The sequence below is a fragment of the Suricata suricatta genome, chromosome 11 (assembly GCF_006229205.1).
Source record: "Suricata suricatta isolate VVHF042 chromosome 11, meerkat_22Aug2017_6uvM2_HiC, whole genome shotgun sequence".
Classification (NCBI taxonomy): Eukaryota; Metazoa; Chordata; class Mammalia; order Carnivora; family Herpestidae; genus Suricata; species Suricata suricatta.
The window spans coordinates 29602874-29620226 of NC_043710.1; the positions used below are offsets into that span (position 1 = coordinate 29602874).

Here is a 17353-nt window from a genome sequence, read left to right on the forward strand (position 1 = left end):
TATCGATATGCACAGTCCCGTTCCAGTGAGGTTCCTAACACTGGATGTGGAAAGAGAGTGCTACCTATCACTTTAACTTTTCACTTGCAGCCTGCTTCATACAACAGTCATCCATTCTCTGGGGAAACTACTTTTAGAAGACAGGAGATATTGCTGAGACTGGAACCACTCAGACTGAATGTAATAGAGTCTCTGTAATGTAAGGGAAGACACCAAACATTTTTATGTATCTAAAAAAAGTCAACAGTGGATATCATCAGAAGGGTTTCCAGGTTACTCATGAGATCTCAATGGCTTCGTGAATATTCTCCATGGTAATAGCATTATTAATTTCTAACCTTTACAGGAAAAATTCATTAATTTTTTGCAATAGCTAAACTTTCTTTTTGGGTTTCCAATTAGACCTGCTGCATTAACCAGTTCACAGCCCCCCCCTCTCCCCCTTCTTTCTTCCTGCTCTCCTTTTTTTTCCTTCTTCTTTTTCTCTTGTGACAAAGAGAAAATTACGTTAAAAGATTAACCGTTAAAGAAGTGCCACCAGGACTGTCCAGGTTGTGTATTGATGTCTTTATTCTCCTCACTAAAATTGCCATTGTTAAAACAGATTGTTTCTTTTAAAAAAGAGGAAAAAAGAAAGAAAAATTAAACAAAGCCTTAGAGGCAACACATATAGGGAATCTTGTGTTGAGCTTTCCGTGTGTTCCCTGCTGCATGTTAATGATCAAGGGCGGGGCTGTGACATGAAATATTGTTCCTTATTTAATGTTTCACACTCTAATCTCCGCATTGCTTATTTGCCTCTCTTGTGACCTTCTCTTTGCCTTTATAACTGCTTCTTTTCACCCATAATCCAAAATAAGTGTACATTCCTACAGAGAAATTAAAGGAAGCTGTCAGTGTAGAGTTAATATAGTTAAAGCATCCTTAACTCTGCTACAAACCCCTTAAATAATTAAAACTGTATGCTTGAAGAGCCAGATTTGCATTTCCTTACCAAGTTTATTTAGCACACTTTGTTACACTCAATTAAATGAGACTGTTCTGTTTCATTTTCTTTGCTTCGGGTTGATCATTTTGCCTTTTGATTCTTATGCCCTAGTGTAATTTCACAGTGCTTAGGTCTCTAAAACTATACATATATTAATGCATATGTAGATCTATATACACCCATTAAAAGGCTTACTATTTGTACTGAATAGACTCTTTGCCCAAGGCATCGGAGCCTTGCAAGTCATCTAAGGTATAACCGGGGCTGCAGATAATTCATTGTGGTAAAGAAGGAGCTTGACAAAGTTCTTTTTACATTCGGTGTTTTTTCTTTTCAGTCCTGTTATTTTGACATCACCTTCTTCCCCCACAGTTTGATTTGTGAATCACTTAGCAAAAACAAGAAGATACAAGTGTTGAATGGTTGTGGAAAGGAAATTAACTATAAGGACTACCTAGATCTTTCCACATCTCAGATAGCGAAGCATATGCAGAGTGTCCTCCGTAAATTAGTTCATTGCTTAAGTTATGCATGTTTAAGAAGGAATAAATGTAGTTATCCGTTTCTTAATGAGTAAAGGGATCAATTGGAGCACGATGAGACAAAATAGCATAATTTTGCTTCCCCAGTTGGGGTTCAGTATTCCTAAACCTCACCGTTAATCACTCTACTGGTTTTATTTCCTGGGTTATATCTGATCCTCCATGTAAGACATTCTTTCCTTTTAATTCTCCTACCAGGTAAGTAAGCCTTTTTGAATTTGCCCAGTGGAATTGTAGATGGGTGATGCTTTCTCTTTTGCACCCCGGAGTCTCCCTTGTTACAACTAAGGTTCCTTCTGCCTTTGCGTCAGTTGGTCTGGGCGTGTTCAAGGATAACAGTCGATATGTATGTGCAATGACAATTACAAGGGTTCTAATATACTTAACTGTTATGGGATCTGTTATGTCTACTTTAGGGTCGACCCCATCCCATATGACACTCCAAAACCAGCGGGCCACACGCGGTTTGTCTGCATCTCAGACACACACTCCAGAACAGATGGTATCCAGATGCCTTATGGGGACATCCTTCTCCACACAGGCGATTTCACCGAGCTGGGACTGCCCTCAGAGGTTAAGAAGTTTAATGACTGGTTAGGTAAGGAATGATTGCGTTCTGGCGCCCCCAATTAACCTTTCCCGTCCGAGTGTCACTCACTGCGTCCTAATTGAATTAGAGCACTTGGAAGCCAGCTCAGCCATTTCTCGTATGATATGCGGTGGTGTCTAGCTTTAATCCAATTCTGTTAATTAAAGATGAATTTTTAGATATTTAATTTTACTGTGCATCCTTTCAGTGCCTGGCCTCAGCGGCTCTGGGGCAAAGGGACGGAAAGCTTTGAAACCCATCTCATCTCACTCATGCTGCTTTAATGAGGGCATTCATTGGCACACATGAGACCTAGAATCATATTTTTAATTCATTTGCTCTGCAATCTTTCCCAGATATTATGAGCAAAGAGGTACAAATGACCTGCTAGTTAGAGAGCATTTCTAAGAAATGAAGGAGGACGTGAAAGACCTTAAATGAAGGGAGGGTCCAGGACTGCATGGGAGCAGCTTTCCCTCGGGAACCAGAGGGGGTCCTAAAATCCCAAGAAGATGCCCTGTTGTAAAGCTCCCAAGATGTGAAATAAGAATCCATCCTATATGCACTCAGAAAAGGATAATGGCAACTTGGTGGTTCCTGGAGCGGCACCCGCAGGTCGAGGTTATGGAAAAATATTGGCTCCTGGGTCAGGCAGTTGCCAAATATTAACATTACAAGGCAATCATGGAGTTATTCATAGCTAGATTAGGTGACACGTCTTTTAAAGAATCCTCTTAGGTGAGGGAAAGAAGGCAGGGGTTCTGAGGTTTTAGAATCTCCGATGACGCTAAGGAATTATATAGTAAAGAACAGAAATCACTCTGGAAGAATAATGTCATGAATAATACGTCAGCCAATAAAAATTACTCAGGAGATTTAGGCAGAAAGTTTAAAATTCATTTTCCATCAAACTAAATTAAGGCAGGGGTTGAGAAAATTTTAAATAATTGATGAAATGATAGAATGTATTTGTTAATGGAAAAACAACTTTCATTAAAAACAGTTAAAATATTTCAAAAAATAAGCCTAACTACTAACATAACTATTTTGAGTTTTCCTGTGACCTTGCACATCTATCCACATTTTATATAGTTGACATCGGAATACATACCTGCTCTTTTCCTTCTGGCTATTTTCATTTAATAGTATTGACATGATTTTCAATGACTGCATAATTTGTATGTTCAGCCTTTTAAAAAGCAAAATGATATTAATGTGGTTCTGTGTTTTTATTTAATGAGACATCCCTCTAAAAATGAATGTTGAAATTGATAATTTTTCCTCTGATAGCAGGCCCTGAAATTTACATTTTCATTTGTATATGTCTTTTGGCTTCTATTGATTTATTTCTTAGAGTAAAACACTATAGGAGTTAAATTGCTAAGTAAAAGGACATGAAATTTGTCATGATGTTTGCTGTATGTTGTCATCTTGCTTTCCATGGGGATTGTAGCTCTGTACTTTATTAGCAATGAGTGGATGTACCATTTCACTATGATCTCGGCAGCACTGGATATAGGAGCTTTTTATTTCGTGCTCTTTTAGTAGCTATTCTGTCATCTCAAACAGCAGGGCACCTTAACATTCAGCATAACCTCATTTTTATAGAACTCAGAATACAGAGAGATTGTGTGACTATCAGAGTCTCCTTGTGGTGGAGTTGGGTCTATAATTCAGATCTTTTCACTGATCTTTTGCTTTTGTAAAATTGATTTTCAAGTAGATTATCTCTTAATTTTAGTAACTTTTATTTATGAACTGTTAACAGGCAAAATTACTTGAGGTTGGATTTTGACAGTTCTAAACTGTTTTCTGAAACTGAAACACAAGAATGATCTAGCTGCACTGACTGCATTGTTTTGCAAAGAAACGGAGTGGCTCTGTGGGAAGTGTTTACAGAAATACAAGACAGGATAGATCCTGGTTATAATCTTGTTTAGCCACTGACCTTGGGCAACTGAGTTAACCTCTCTTTTCCCCTTGGCTTCCCTCTGCAGAACTAAGGATTAATACTACCTGTCTTTCTGGATTGTTGTGCAGATTAATCAGTAAATGATTGCTGCTAGTAAGTTTTTGTGGGCCATTAATAACTGAATGGGGAATGTGGTGAATGGACCATCAACAGATATTTAAAGGGTAAAAACAAGAAGAGGTCAGAGGAGTTATTTAGTAGATTAGAAGTAAACACTGGGAGATTTTATAAGGGAAAGTACTCTGTAAATGGAAATGTGCCGTAACTAAGGAAATAAAATGATAAGGAGATAAAATGCTGAGGCCCATTTGCACCATCAGTTCCTTGTCTTCCCATGTTGCCTCTGATCTCCTGAGGCAGAAGGAAGAGGTCTCAGAAGAGGCTGCAGAACATGAGGCCAAAGGGAGCACATGGGCTATGGATAAAGTTGGGATCCCACAGGGAAGACCCAGAATAGCTCAGGTACCCACCGCAGCCTTAGGGTGCTGTGAGAGTGAAGATGATGTGAGATTACACTCTGCCACTTGGCTCAAGGGAAGCCTCTCACCTGGAAAAATAGTGCTGCTAGCAACAGCTGCCTGATGACCTAGCAGAGCAGAGTTCTAGGGCTTTTGTCATAATAGGGCACCCAACTCTCACTGGCCTGGGTCCTTATAGATCTTGGCAGGCCCTTCAAGTTCAGCCTATCTCTAACTCATACCCATCTTTCTACTCAAGTCTACCTCAATGGTTGGAAACAACGTGACCATCCCATCAACCTCCCTTATTCTCCAACAGGCTAATCTGTTTTTACTACAAAGCCAAGCATTCCTTCTGTCCCCATGTCATCCCTCTAAGGTTGTAAATGTTACCCCATTTTACGGATGGGGAGCCCGAGGCTCAGGTGGGTTATCTTATCCAACATCATTTAACAGATAAGAAACTCAAGTTAAGAAATCCACTCAGGTTCACTTGACTAGTCAACCTGGGGTTGTCTGACACCAAAGCGTGAACCCTTTCCTGTTACTGCTCTTAGCTATTGAGTAGGCTTTTGAAGCAACTGGTAAGCCTGCACTTTAGACTTGAACTAAAACACAGTAGTGTCTAGCAGTTTCATTTGGAAGTTGAGTAGCTGTTTGACCATGTGCTGTTATTTTGAAAGATGTATTTAAGTCCTGTTTGTCTTGAATCTCATCCTGACCTACCGGGTGCAGGGCCTGAGAATTACCTGTTGGTTCAGAGATGATGGGTCCTGGTTAATTTTTACAGAGGCCACCTGGCAGATGTAACACCCAAAGTTATTAATACAAAGTGATTTATGAGGTAAGCTAGCACAGCACAGGGCCGTAAGAAGATAGAGCTCAAACTAGAGTACAGTCCAACTTGGAAAAGTAGTATACTATGTAAGGATAACAAGCAGCAGGGGAGAGCCAGTTTTGAATTCCCTACCTCTGATAAGTTGCTTAAACTCTTGAGCTTTGATTTTTCTTCTTTGTAAAATGGGTGTAATAATAATATACCCTATGGTGGTTGTGCATATGCACTCTTCGATAAACCTTGGACCAGTCCTTTTTTCTTTTAAATATTGTAATGTTTGTTTATTTCTGAGAGAGAGAGACAGAGACAGAGTGCAAATAGGGGAGGTGCAGAGAGTGAGGGAGACACAGAATCGGAAGCAAGTTCCAGGCTCTGAGCTGTCAGCACAGAGCCCAACATGGGGCTTGAACTTACAAACCACGAGATCAAGACCTTAGCTGAAGTGGGATGCTCAACCCACTGAGCCACCCAGGCGCCCCAAGTGTGGACCATTCTTAACATAGACCTGGCCTGTAGACAACTTTGAACAAATGTAGAGGAAGACAGCAGAGCCAGAGGCAAAATATCCAAAAATCAGAAGGGACTGGCACCATGGATTTAAAGAGTGATTTAGACTGCAAATGGGAGCACCAAAGAGTACTAAGAGTAGAAGATGGAAACACGCCCCCCTTACTGGACTGAACGCGAGGACTTTTAGAGCCCTTAGAGGTCCTGGCTCCTAATTTGAGAGGTGTGGAAACTGAGGTTGGGTCACTTGAATTACCCAGGGTCACTCAGATAATAAATGGCCACATGGGGACCAGAACCTGAATGGGGAGGAACTTGGGTGACATGTTGAACTAACATGTGTTATCTGTGAGTGGTAGGGTCTAGACACTATGCTTGTTCTTCAGCCCCTAATTACATGTATTGTTTATGCAGTCCTCTGAATAAGTGATAAAGGAGCTTCTATTACTTATGAGTAAGCTATTATTAGCTTCTTTTGTACTTATGAGGAAACTGTGCCTTGGTGAAGTTCACTTATCTAGGATTATGATCACAGCAAGTAGGAGATAATCTCAGGATTTGAACTTGAAGCCATCAGATTCCATTTTCTGAGGGCGTCCTCCTGTCATTCTCTATTCCCAATCTGGGGCTTAAGATCCCTGCTGGGGGGACCATATCCTGGGTGAAATGGTGGCTCTTTGAATAACTGCCCCCTTTAACACGTACACTCAACACATAATGGATGCTGAGGGTCTAAGATAGGTTTATGTTACATTAAAACAGCCTCTGTATGTGAGCTGGCCAATGGGAGGGAGTTGTGAGATGGGGAAGCATTCTTACCATTTGGTGTAGACGGTTCTGATAGCAGTAACTTACAAGAAAGTAAATATCCATGAAGAATACTGAAGATGCGGCCAGTCACATAAACTCCAAGGGATGTCTAAATTATGTTGTGACATTAGCATTTCATTGCACTCATTCAGTCCTTGAAATAAATAGCCACTGACTGGAGCCTGAAAATCTTTTCTTTTGCGGGCAGGTCTTTCCCACTTAGGAGCACTTGAATTCAAAAACACCAGTGTATTCTGACAGCTGCTGCTGTGGCCCCATTAGCCCCTTTCCTCTGAAATCTCTGCCACGGGTTGGAGAATGAAACTTCAAATTTCTATCTCTGCCACCCTGAGGGAGCCCCCAGAATACTGTGTTTCACTTCTCTTAAGTCTGGCGGATCAGACCCCAGTCCTCTAGCTCCCAAAACCGCACACCCTTCTCCCTCCTTAAGCTGCTGCCCATCTTCAGCGGAACCAGCCCAGGGTCAAAGGGACATGTGGCTTCTTATTGCTGGGACTGCAGAATTGTGGGAGAGACAGAAACATACATCTTTCGCAAAGAAATTCTTTTTAAAGTGATAGTTAAATCCTGTTGTCCCATTACTATGTTAGGTCACATATGCTACAGGCACGTCACCGATGAGTGTACTTTGGTGAGCTGTACTGAGAACCTAGCCACTCAACCATTGTAGCATTTTCTTTCTTATCTTGGCACAAATGCCTGCTAACCAGACTTGGCTTAAAAATAAATTTGCAGCTATAAAATACTTGCTAGTTACAATGTTATTATTTTTATTGGTAGCAAATGCTGAACCACTGATGTGCCTCAAGGTATATTTTGTGAGGCTTTGGGCCACATGTTGTCTCCCTTCGCTTTGCCCCTATGTTCTTCCAACCTGTGCTTCTTTGATATTCTTAAACGTTCTTCACTGTCCACTTGATTTCATCCCTACTGTCCTCTCCTCTTCAGGATAATTTGGTAGCCGCCTTCTACAATATGGCGTATGCATGTTGTACATTCATGGTTGTTCTGTAATTGTTTACTGTCTTCTTCCCTGCTAGACACCCAGTTCTGAGGGTGCCTAAAACATAGTGCACAGAAGTGGTTGTTGAATTGTGGAGTGAATGTATGAACATAAAGGTGTAAGACTTTTTTTCATGCCTATACTTTTTGGCTTAAACTTTAAAATTCTGTAGTTCTGTGTGTGAAGTGTCTTTCCCTTCCCTTCCTTTTCTTTCCCTTTCTCCTCAAAGTATTTGTAACAACCGGTTGGCTGTTGTTAATGATCCTTCTATACCGTGCAGCAATATTGAGAAAGGTTTTGCTCTTGTTTTGTTTCCTATTATAATTAGACAGAGTTCTTGGGTGACCTATTCTTTCAGCCAGAAGTTTACATAGACCAGCTACTCAGTCACAATCCCTTTTAGCCCAGCACCAATGCCATGAACTTTTCATTATGACTTTTCCTTGGTCTTGGTGGTTATATAATAGCTTTTAGCTTCAGTTTCTCTAGGCCTGAAAAGAAGAATGAAAATGTTCCCCAGGAAAATCTTAAGAAGATTATTCAGATTCGTGGGAGCATTGTATTAGACCTGGGTGGTAACAGAGTGTGGCTGTAACAAACATCACAGATTGTAGATATATAAATTGATTGTGCTTCTTTCAAAAGAATCCTATTGGGAGACTATGTCCCTTTTCCAGTGATCTTGCTATTGGCCCAGAGTTTTGGAGCTTGTCGTTAGGAGGAAGTTTCACAGTCTGGGTTGGGTATTTAATTTATTCCTGTAATACATTGTAATACATGCTCATGCCTGATAACTTAGAAAATAGAGATAAGTGAAAGAAGAAAACAAAATTACCCATGGCCAAAGATAACCACTGTTAACATTTTAGTATGAATCCGTATAGAATGTTTTCTGTTGGTATTACACACACTCACACATCTTTTACCAAAATAGGGATTTATGGGAGTACTGTTTTATATTGTGCTTTTCATCTTAAAATATCACAAACAACTCTACATCAGTAAATATGGCTAAAATAGTTTTTCCCAAAAAAGAATATTTTATATATAAATACAGTAAGCATATATATATATATAAAAATTCAAGTGTTTGATGTGTGCAAAGTAAAAAACATACATCCTGTCTTCAGAGTAATTACTATTTGGTTATGGAATTTGAGAGAAAATTTTCCACTTTCTGTTTCTGTTTTGAATATTCTCAATAGCAGCAAATATTCACTGTTTAAGAGCTTTTTGTTAATGACTATTTTTAAAAACTAATAGAACTATTTATATTATCCTGTAACTTTAAAAAATTTTATACGTCGTGCTCTACGTTAGCATAGAGTACTGCTGGGTTTGTGTGTGCGTGCGCTCTGGTTTATTTAGCCAGGTCTTTATTACTGGAGACCAAGATGTCTTCATTCTTCTTCTTCTTTAGAGAAGAGAGAGCACGAGTTGGGTAGGGAGCAGGGAGAGAGAGAGAGAGAGAGAGAATTTTAAGCAGGCTCCACACTCCGCGAGGAGCCCACCACAGGGCTATACCCCACCACGCTGGGATTATGACCTGAGCCAAAATCAGGAGTTGAATGCTCAATGGACTGAGCCCCCAGGCGCCCCTGTCCTCATTCCTTTATTGTCTGGACCAGTGACATGAACATTCTTTTTGTTCTCTCTTTGCAAACATCTTTAAATTATACTTGTATAATTCTAGCAGTAGAATCCTTGCTCCAAATGATGCATACCTTAAAAAGTTGTTTTATTATAGATTGTCAATTAAATTATATTGACTATTAAAACTAAAATTTCTCCCTAATACCCTCCACTGTATTTGAAAGTTTGTGTCACATAGTTCTGTCTTCAGTGACAGAAGAGTCTTCATCCTCTGAGGGCCTCTTAAAAATGACTGCAAACTTCTTCTAATTGTGACCGCTTATATACTCATTGTGAAAAAAGGTAATAATGGTACAGTAAAGAAAATAAGATCACCAGTGTATCTTACAGTTCAAGGACAACTTGTGTTAGCAGCTGGAGTGTATCCTGTTATGTGGTGTATGAATGCGTGTGTGTGTGTACTTAAGTATAAAAAGATAGTATGGTGTAGGGTTAAGCGTATGAGTACTTGATTTTGCCTGCTTGTGTTTAAATCCTGATCTCAATGTTGTTAATTCTGTGATCTTCAATTTATTCATCTGTAAAAAAGTTTATATCTATATCTGTATATTCATATCGATATTTAGTATCGATATAATTTACAAGCATTGTTGTGAGGTTAAATTCTATATAATGGGTGCCCAGTGCATACAGTTCGTGAATGGTCAGTAAGGGTCACCTGCTCTGTTGTGTTGCTCGCCCTGCCATGACTTCTTCGTGTCCTGTTGGATTTAATTACTCCCCAGGAGAGCGGAACTTCAGGAAAGTGGCCTCCTTTGCATACACCCTAGACCCAGCATACACAGACATCGCCTTAGTTTCTAGTTACTTCCGCACTACACACCTGAGGGGCCGGGCCTGCCCCTTTCCTGTCCTTCCCTCTCAGTCTCTGTCATCTCCCTCCTACCCCTATCTTTTATCTGGCACACTCCATCTCTGGCCACTGTCACCGCCCCTCCTTCTGGGAACCATTCCTGTGCACTGGCTCCTATTTCACAGGCTCCAGCCAGGTTATTGACTGCAGATTTCAATTTACTATTTAAACTCTTACACATCATGATTTCTAGGTATGGTGGTCACATTAAGGCTTCTGATTCTTTTTTTTTAACAATAGAAAATTTTAGGAACTGGAGCTCGTGGAGTGGGTAAGTTGAGATACACCATTTGCAATAAAAAATAATGGTGTGACATGGTGGCAACAAAATAAGTCATGGGGATGTAATGTACAACCTGGTGACTGTAGTTAATAATACTCTGTGCTCTAGTATAGTTCTATAGTAGAGTGGGATACAGTCCAGTGGAGTACAGTATAGTGCAATAGTATATGCTGTAGGATAGTTATATACAAGTATTACATATTTGAAAGTTACTGAGAAAGTAGATCTTAGAAGTTCTCATCACAAGAAAAAATCTTGCAACTATGTGTGGTAACAGATATTAGCCAGACTTATTGAGGTGATCGTTTTGCGTTTTATACAAATACCAAACCATTATGTTGTATACCTGAAGCAAATAGAATGTTATATGTCAAGTATACCTCAATTAAAAAATAAACAAAAACAAAACAAAACAGCAGTGTGACACAATGCCTTCTAATGATGTTTCTAGCAGTTCCCGGTGAAAAGTTTCAGGAATGATTTGAGCAGGGGAACCTCTTTGGGATGTTTATAGAGACATAAATTTATTACCACTTACTAGTGGTAATAAACTTAATAGTCGCATCTAATAAGGAAGTTTTCCAAGAGGCTTTAAGAAGAACAAACAAGATGGTTTTCCAATGATTTACAGAGAAGAATGTGCCAGAAAGTTCCTTAGAGCCTAGAATTCTCTCATTCTTATTGTTTAGAGTTTAATATCAAAGGAGTTTCTTAATCTTTAGCTCGTTCACAAAAACTAATATCTGACATCCTGTACTTTTTAGCTTTTGATTCATAATTTTGTTTTCCTAGTTATCATTCTAAAGTTATAATTTATTTAATAGCTTCTATTTTAAGCAATTTATTTAGGATTTTGCTTTTTTCCACTTAATATAATATTGTAGAGTTTCAAAAAGTGCCTATAACTTGCCTATATATTCTATCATGTGGATACACACATCTTGTCTTTTTTGTCTATACTAGTGTATTTGCTTCACCTGAATAACAGTTGATTCATGTTTATTATCTACTTGTCCTTTTTTACACTGAAGAATCTTTTTTCCCTAAAGTGAATTACTTTGTGGTCTAACATATATAAAACAGTTTTTCAATACAGACAAAATTGCTTTTAAAGCACAGTTCAATTTTGATATAGAATTAAGAAGGTTTTGGGGGAGGGGAATGAACCCAAAAAGAACAACTGAATATGCTCAAATAAGTAAGATTGGATTTTGTTCCATTAGGAAGAATCGTTAGTGACCTGAGGACATGATGACTAGGTCATTTGTGATCTGTGTGAACCTAATTCTCTTTGTTATGGCCAGCCATTTTCTTAAATTACATTAATTATAATGCTTCTAATTTATATGACATCCTTCCTGCAAAGGACTCAAAGTACCTCTGAGTATATTAGATCATTAATGCTTATAATGGTTCAGGGAAGTTGGTATGGGCAGACAGTATTGCTGATGTCTTGCTGATGGATGGATGGAAATCCAGAAATGTGGAAGGACAGACTAGGGTCATATTGTGAGTCAGTGTAAGCACTGGACATTGACTCCACTTGCCTCCAGCTTTCAGTTCTAAAGCTTCCTATTTTCTCATTTTCTGAAATAATCCCAGCATCTCTTAAAAAGAAACAGACATGGGGGTGTCTGGGTGGCTCAGTTGGTAAAGTGTCCAACTTCAGCTTAAGTCAAGATATTGTAGTTTGTGAGTTCAAGCCCTGCATCTGGCTCTTTGCTGAGAGCTCAGAGCCTGAAGCCTACTTCTGATTCTGTGTCTCCCTCTCACTCTACCCCTGCCCCACTCATGCTCTGTCTCTCTCTTTCTCTCAAGAATAAATAAAAAAACATTAAAAAAAAAAAAGAAACAGACAGGAGCAGGATGCATACAGCCTCTACTTCATCAGAGGTAAACACTCTCTGAAAAGAGGAATTCTTTTTATATTTTACTGTGTGATAACTGTATCACTACTTAACATACAAACTTTGAAAAGGAGTTTGTTGGAAACAAAAATGGCCCCAACTTTCCCAAATTATCTGATCCAAGAGGGAAAACTGAAGCCCCCAAGTTATGTACACTTGACCCTAGAACAGTTTGGTTTTGAATTGCACGGGTCCACTTATATGCAGATTCTTTACAGAACTATAAATTATTTTCTCTTCCATGTGATTTTCTTCATATATTTTCTAGCTTACGCCATTGTAAGAATACCGTCTATATTACATATAATACATACTAAATATGTGTAAATCAACGGTTCATGTTATTGGTAAGGCTTCCAGTCAAGAGTAAGCTGTTAGTTATTAAATTTTCGGAGTCAAAGTTATATGCAGATTTTTCACTGCGTGGAGGGTGGGCCCCCCAACCCCTGCGTTGTTCAAGATCAACTGGTATTGCTAAATCTTACAGGAGGATCCTTGCCTCCCAGAACATGAAGGGACTTCATCCTCAAAAGATTATTTGCATATATTCTAACTGCCTTCTATGGGCCAGGTCCTGCTTTGTGGTAGGTACCGAGAGTGCAGAAGGGAATGAAAGAGCAGATCATTTGCACTTGACATCCAGTCTCTGTCAGTGTGATTTCCCCCTTTTCTTTAGGCAACTAAAGAGAGAGCTTCAGTATCTTATCCAGTTTTGCACAGCTTTGTCAGTGGAGGGCCCAGGACTAGGGTCTTTGTTTTCCATCTGGTGGGAGGCCATTGTCTTCCTGTGTTAATTCCATGTATCAAAATTTGGGAGGTTCTTATTCTTTGAGATTTTTATTTATGAAATGGAGCACTGATTTTCTCTCTCTCTCTCTCTCTCTCTCGCTCTCTCTCGCTCTCTTTCTCTCTGTAGACACTTGCATGTAACTAGTGACTAGGTATTTTGCCATAGATTCTAGACGGTACAATATCTCAAAATATATCTCAAAACAGGTATATCTCAGATGAATTAATATCTTCTCCAAATATTGCTTATTCTCCTGAATTACCCTTCCCACTTACATTACCGGTAACCTGGGCACCTAAAGTGTCTTTTGGACCTCCTCTCTGCCTAAAGAAACTGCCAAGGTCCAGCCTGCCATTCATCTTTTTTGGGATCATACATGAATAATAACAATTAGATCACTGAGCATAGTTGCCTGACTCTTTAGAGGAATTAACTCATTTAATCTTCACAATACTCAAGTTGGTTGATGCTGTTATGACTGTTTTTACGGATGCAGAGATGGAGGCCCAGAGCCCTTTTCCATGAGGTCTCCCACCAGACTGATACTTTGTGATATTCATTATGATATTCAGGGCTCTTCATGACCGGTGCAGTCTATCTCTCCAGCTTCATTCCCCTCCATACTTCTCTCTGCCCTCTCCTTAGCTCTTTGGGCTTCTGTCTTATCATTCTCTCCCTTGCTCCCTCTCTTCTGACCACAGCCACATTCTGATCCACGGTGTTCTCACCTTGAACCTTTGTACTTACCGGTTTCTTTGGTATGGAGGTCTCTGTTCAAATGCCACCTCCTAGGTGAGATCTCATTTTTCCTGCTTCTGTGTCATATTTATTGTTCTTCCTCCACTGAAGGCAAGCTTCATGAGTGTCTGGACTTATCTTGTTTACGACTGTATTCTGTGTATCTACAATAGTTCTGACACATGGGAGATTCTCAGAACATGTGCACTGAGTGAACAGATAAATGAATGAAAGTAAGCTTCATGAGAACAGCAGGAATGCCTCTTTTGCTCCCTGTCACTGAGGGGGTCCCAGACACAGTGCTGGGTGCATAGTAAGCACTCAGTAAGTAAATTTTTGCTTAATAACTGCTTATTTGTTCCTGTTGATTCCACTGCTTGCCAGTCTTGTTCCATTCTTATGTGAGCTCTTATTCATTCTTTAAGGACCAATTCAAAGGTTACCTCTGTTGGGAAACTGCCTTGTTTTCCCAGGTAGTAGTAATCCCTTCCTCCCTTTCTATACCTTCTTCAGACCATGAGCACACATTACTTTTAGGGCTTCTGGTCTCCTCTTTTGATTAGGAGTCTTCTGAGAGCACACTCCAGTTGGAATCTTGAGCTCATAGGGACTCCTTGATAAAAGTTTGGTTTTCTACACTTCCTAGTTGTACTTCCATGGACAAAACATGTTGCTTCCCTGACATTCAGCCACCTCTTCTCTATAACAGACAGAAATAGGTACATCCTCAGAAGATAAGAAGTGCCACATAAATGTTAGAGATGATCACTTTATTAACATCACAGCCCTCATCGCCTTACGTTGCAGTCTCTGAATACATTTCTAGACCCGACCACGGGTTTCTGGATAAGGGCATTCATCCCTTTACTAAAGTGGCCCTTGGTATGGCTTTGAACTTGCTGATATTGCCAAGATCATTTCCACATTAGCTCTCCTACCTCCTCCCAGCCTGACTGTGTATTGTATTGTTTCCTGGAATCTTGTTTCCAGCTGTCCCTTGGGTTTTCAGATGTCATTCTCCTGGCCCTTCAAGTGGCATGGAGCGGCAGGTCTGCTTACAGTCTATCGCTGCACAAACTAATTCTTGACGTTCCCCCAACACCCCTCCTCTTTTGACTGATAAATTTTCATTATTGGTTTTGCGTGAAAGTCTTCAGGGTTCCACTCTGCTTGACCCCTGTGGTCACTTAGTGATTACATGCACCAGCTGAGGTAATTTATTCACTTTGTTTTGGTGTGAACATGTCCCATGGGTCTTGTAACTGCTGTAATCACTTGACCCTAGTGACTGTTAAGTGCTTTAAACACAGTTATTTTAAATTTATAATTGTTTTCATTAAAAATCCCTTATAGTAACTTAACTGACCTTGCTGTCAACGTGGCATTATGTGCCGGGGGAAGAAATGAAAATATTATGATGCAAATAATATAGTACTCATCAGAGATACACAGCAAATCATTAGCTCACCCTACACATGTTCCCTTGGAGCCGTGCAAGGAAGATGAAAGAGAAGAGGACGTGATGGCAGCCTGGCCCACATAATCCAGCACGGCCATTCCTGCACACAGGGCAGGCCACCAGCCTAGGGAGCGGAAAGTAGAGTGGAGTCCAAGGTGAAGGGTTAGTGTATAGACAGCACTTCTCACCCCCATGGGTGGCCCCAGTTGTTCATCATTTTTTAATTGACATTTTTATACTTTTTACTTTGGATCTAATTTCAAGTTTCAGAGAAGTTGCAAGACACAATGAACTCAAAAAACTAGGTTTGTCTGATGGAAGGCTGTTAGACTGCTGCGGGGCAGAATGTGTGAAGTATGAGATCAAGCGTCTTGATAACCTGGTACTGGAAACTTGTGCACTCAGATTCCCTGGGTGTTTCTGGCCTGGCTGAGTTAGTCCTTGTGGAAATTTGAAGGCACATTCCAGAGCTGTGGGTTGAAGGATTCCTTCAAAGACAGTTGGTTAATAGGATTTATTGTTTAGCCTAAAACGGGGGTTCATTTCAAAACTCACAGTTAGATCTCTTCACCTAGGTTTGTTTTTGTTTATTCTTGCTGTTGTTTATCTATTTTTATTACTTAGGGAAGGAAATAGGAGTACTTTTGCACTTTCATTTAGAAATATTTCAGGTTTTCCAATATGTTATTACTGATTAGGGCTGCTGCTTGTCTGTGAGGTACTTTTGTACCAAGTGTAAAGAGGGGTCTCCTGGACCTGATGAATACGTGTTTGTTGAAATGGCACACAGCTCCTACTCACCTCTTTGGCTGCTGCTCTTGTGCAGTCAACAACTTTTGCAACCATATACTGCAACCTTCAAGTGGTCTTCTGTTTTGATTTGTCTCCCAAATCAATGATCTTTTTGTTTGTTTTTTGAATACATATCTTTGATTACTGTTCTTATGCTAGCATTTACTTTTATTTATCACCTTGTGATGTTTTAATATTGTGATATGTCATGTATGTATTTTGAAATGGGACATATAGGGCATTTGATTTTAGCACTTGTAATGGTCTGTAAAACACAATTGTCAAATATATGTGTATATATATATGTATATATATGTATATATATACACATAAAGTTCTTTTTTTAATGTTTATTTTTGAGAGATAGACCTACAGCATGAGCAGGAGTGTGGCCTGCAGGCTCCAGGCTCTGAGCTGTCAGCACAGAGCCTGATGCAGGACTTGAACCCACCAACCATGAGATCATGACTTGAGCTGAAGTCGGATGCTTAACCAACTGAACCACCCAGGCACCCTTATCTATAAAGTTCTTAATCAAAATGTCTCTTTCTAATTTTGAAAATTAGAGGAGATTTTTACAGTGTTCCATAAAAGAATTACATTGGGAAAAATGACTTTTATTACACTGCCTGTATTTCCTAGCTCTTTTCACATCTGGAGTTTGTTTTAAAGCCCTATTTGGTATATCCAAAATGAATAATTAAGCAGCTAACTATCCCATGCATTATTGATCTACCAGATTTAGATGTTATTACAGCAAGTTTGTGTGCATTATGAAACTGAAATAAACTTTTTCCCTGACTTGTTCCTTATATTCTATTGAAATTTCAGGATCAGCAAAGAAACCACACATTTTTAATCCTCTTATGTGGTGAAGTTGTAAACTAAACAATGTTTTCTCCTTTCTCCCTGCCACATATATGAATCTTATTTATCCTCTACTTTGAATTTTACTCCTTGTTTTGAACATAAGGTTGGGAGGTAAATTTTATTTCTCTTTTGAGGAGACTGAACTCCCCTGTGAGGACAAACATCTGACTACAAGCCAGACAACCTGTGAGCTTTCATTTCTCTGTAAAATGTTAAGAATGAGGTTGTCCAGTGCTTAACCTACTGACTCTAAATAATTTCGTACTACACAGCTGATCAT

At 39.5% G+C, this 17353-nt stretch overlaps 1 protein-coding gene across 1 annotated transcript in view; it reads left to right on the forward strand.

Annotated features, from left to right (window-relative positions):
• Window positions 1–17353, forward strand: part of MPPED2 (metallophosphoesterase domain containing 2) — a 171995-nt gene that overhangs the window by 47194 nt on the left and 107448 nt on the right. Inside the window, exon 3 of the mRNA XM_029956908.1 lies at window positions 1947–2128. Coding sequence (XP_029812768.1) covers window positions 1947–2128 — 182 coding nt within the window. The remainder of the gene's footprint in view (window positions 1–1946; window positions 2129–17353) is intronic.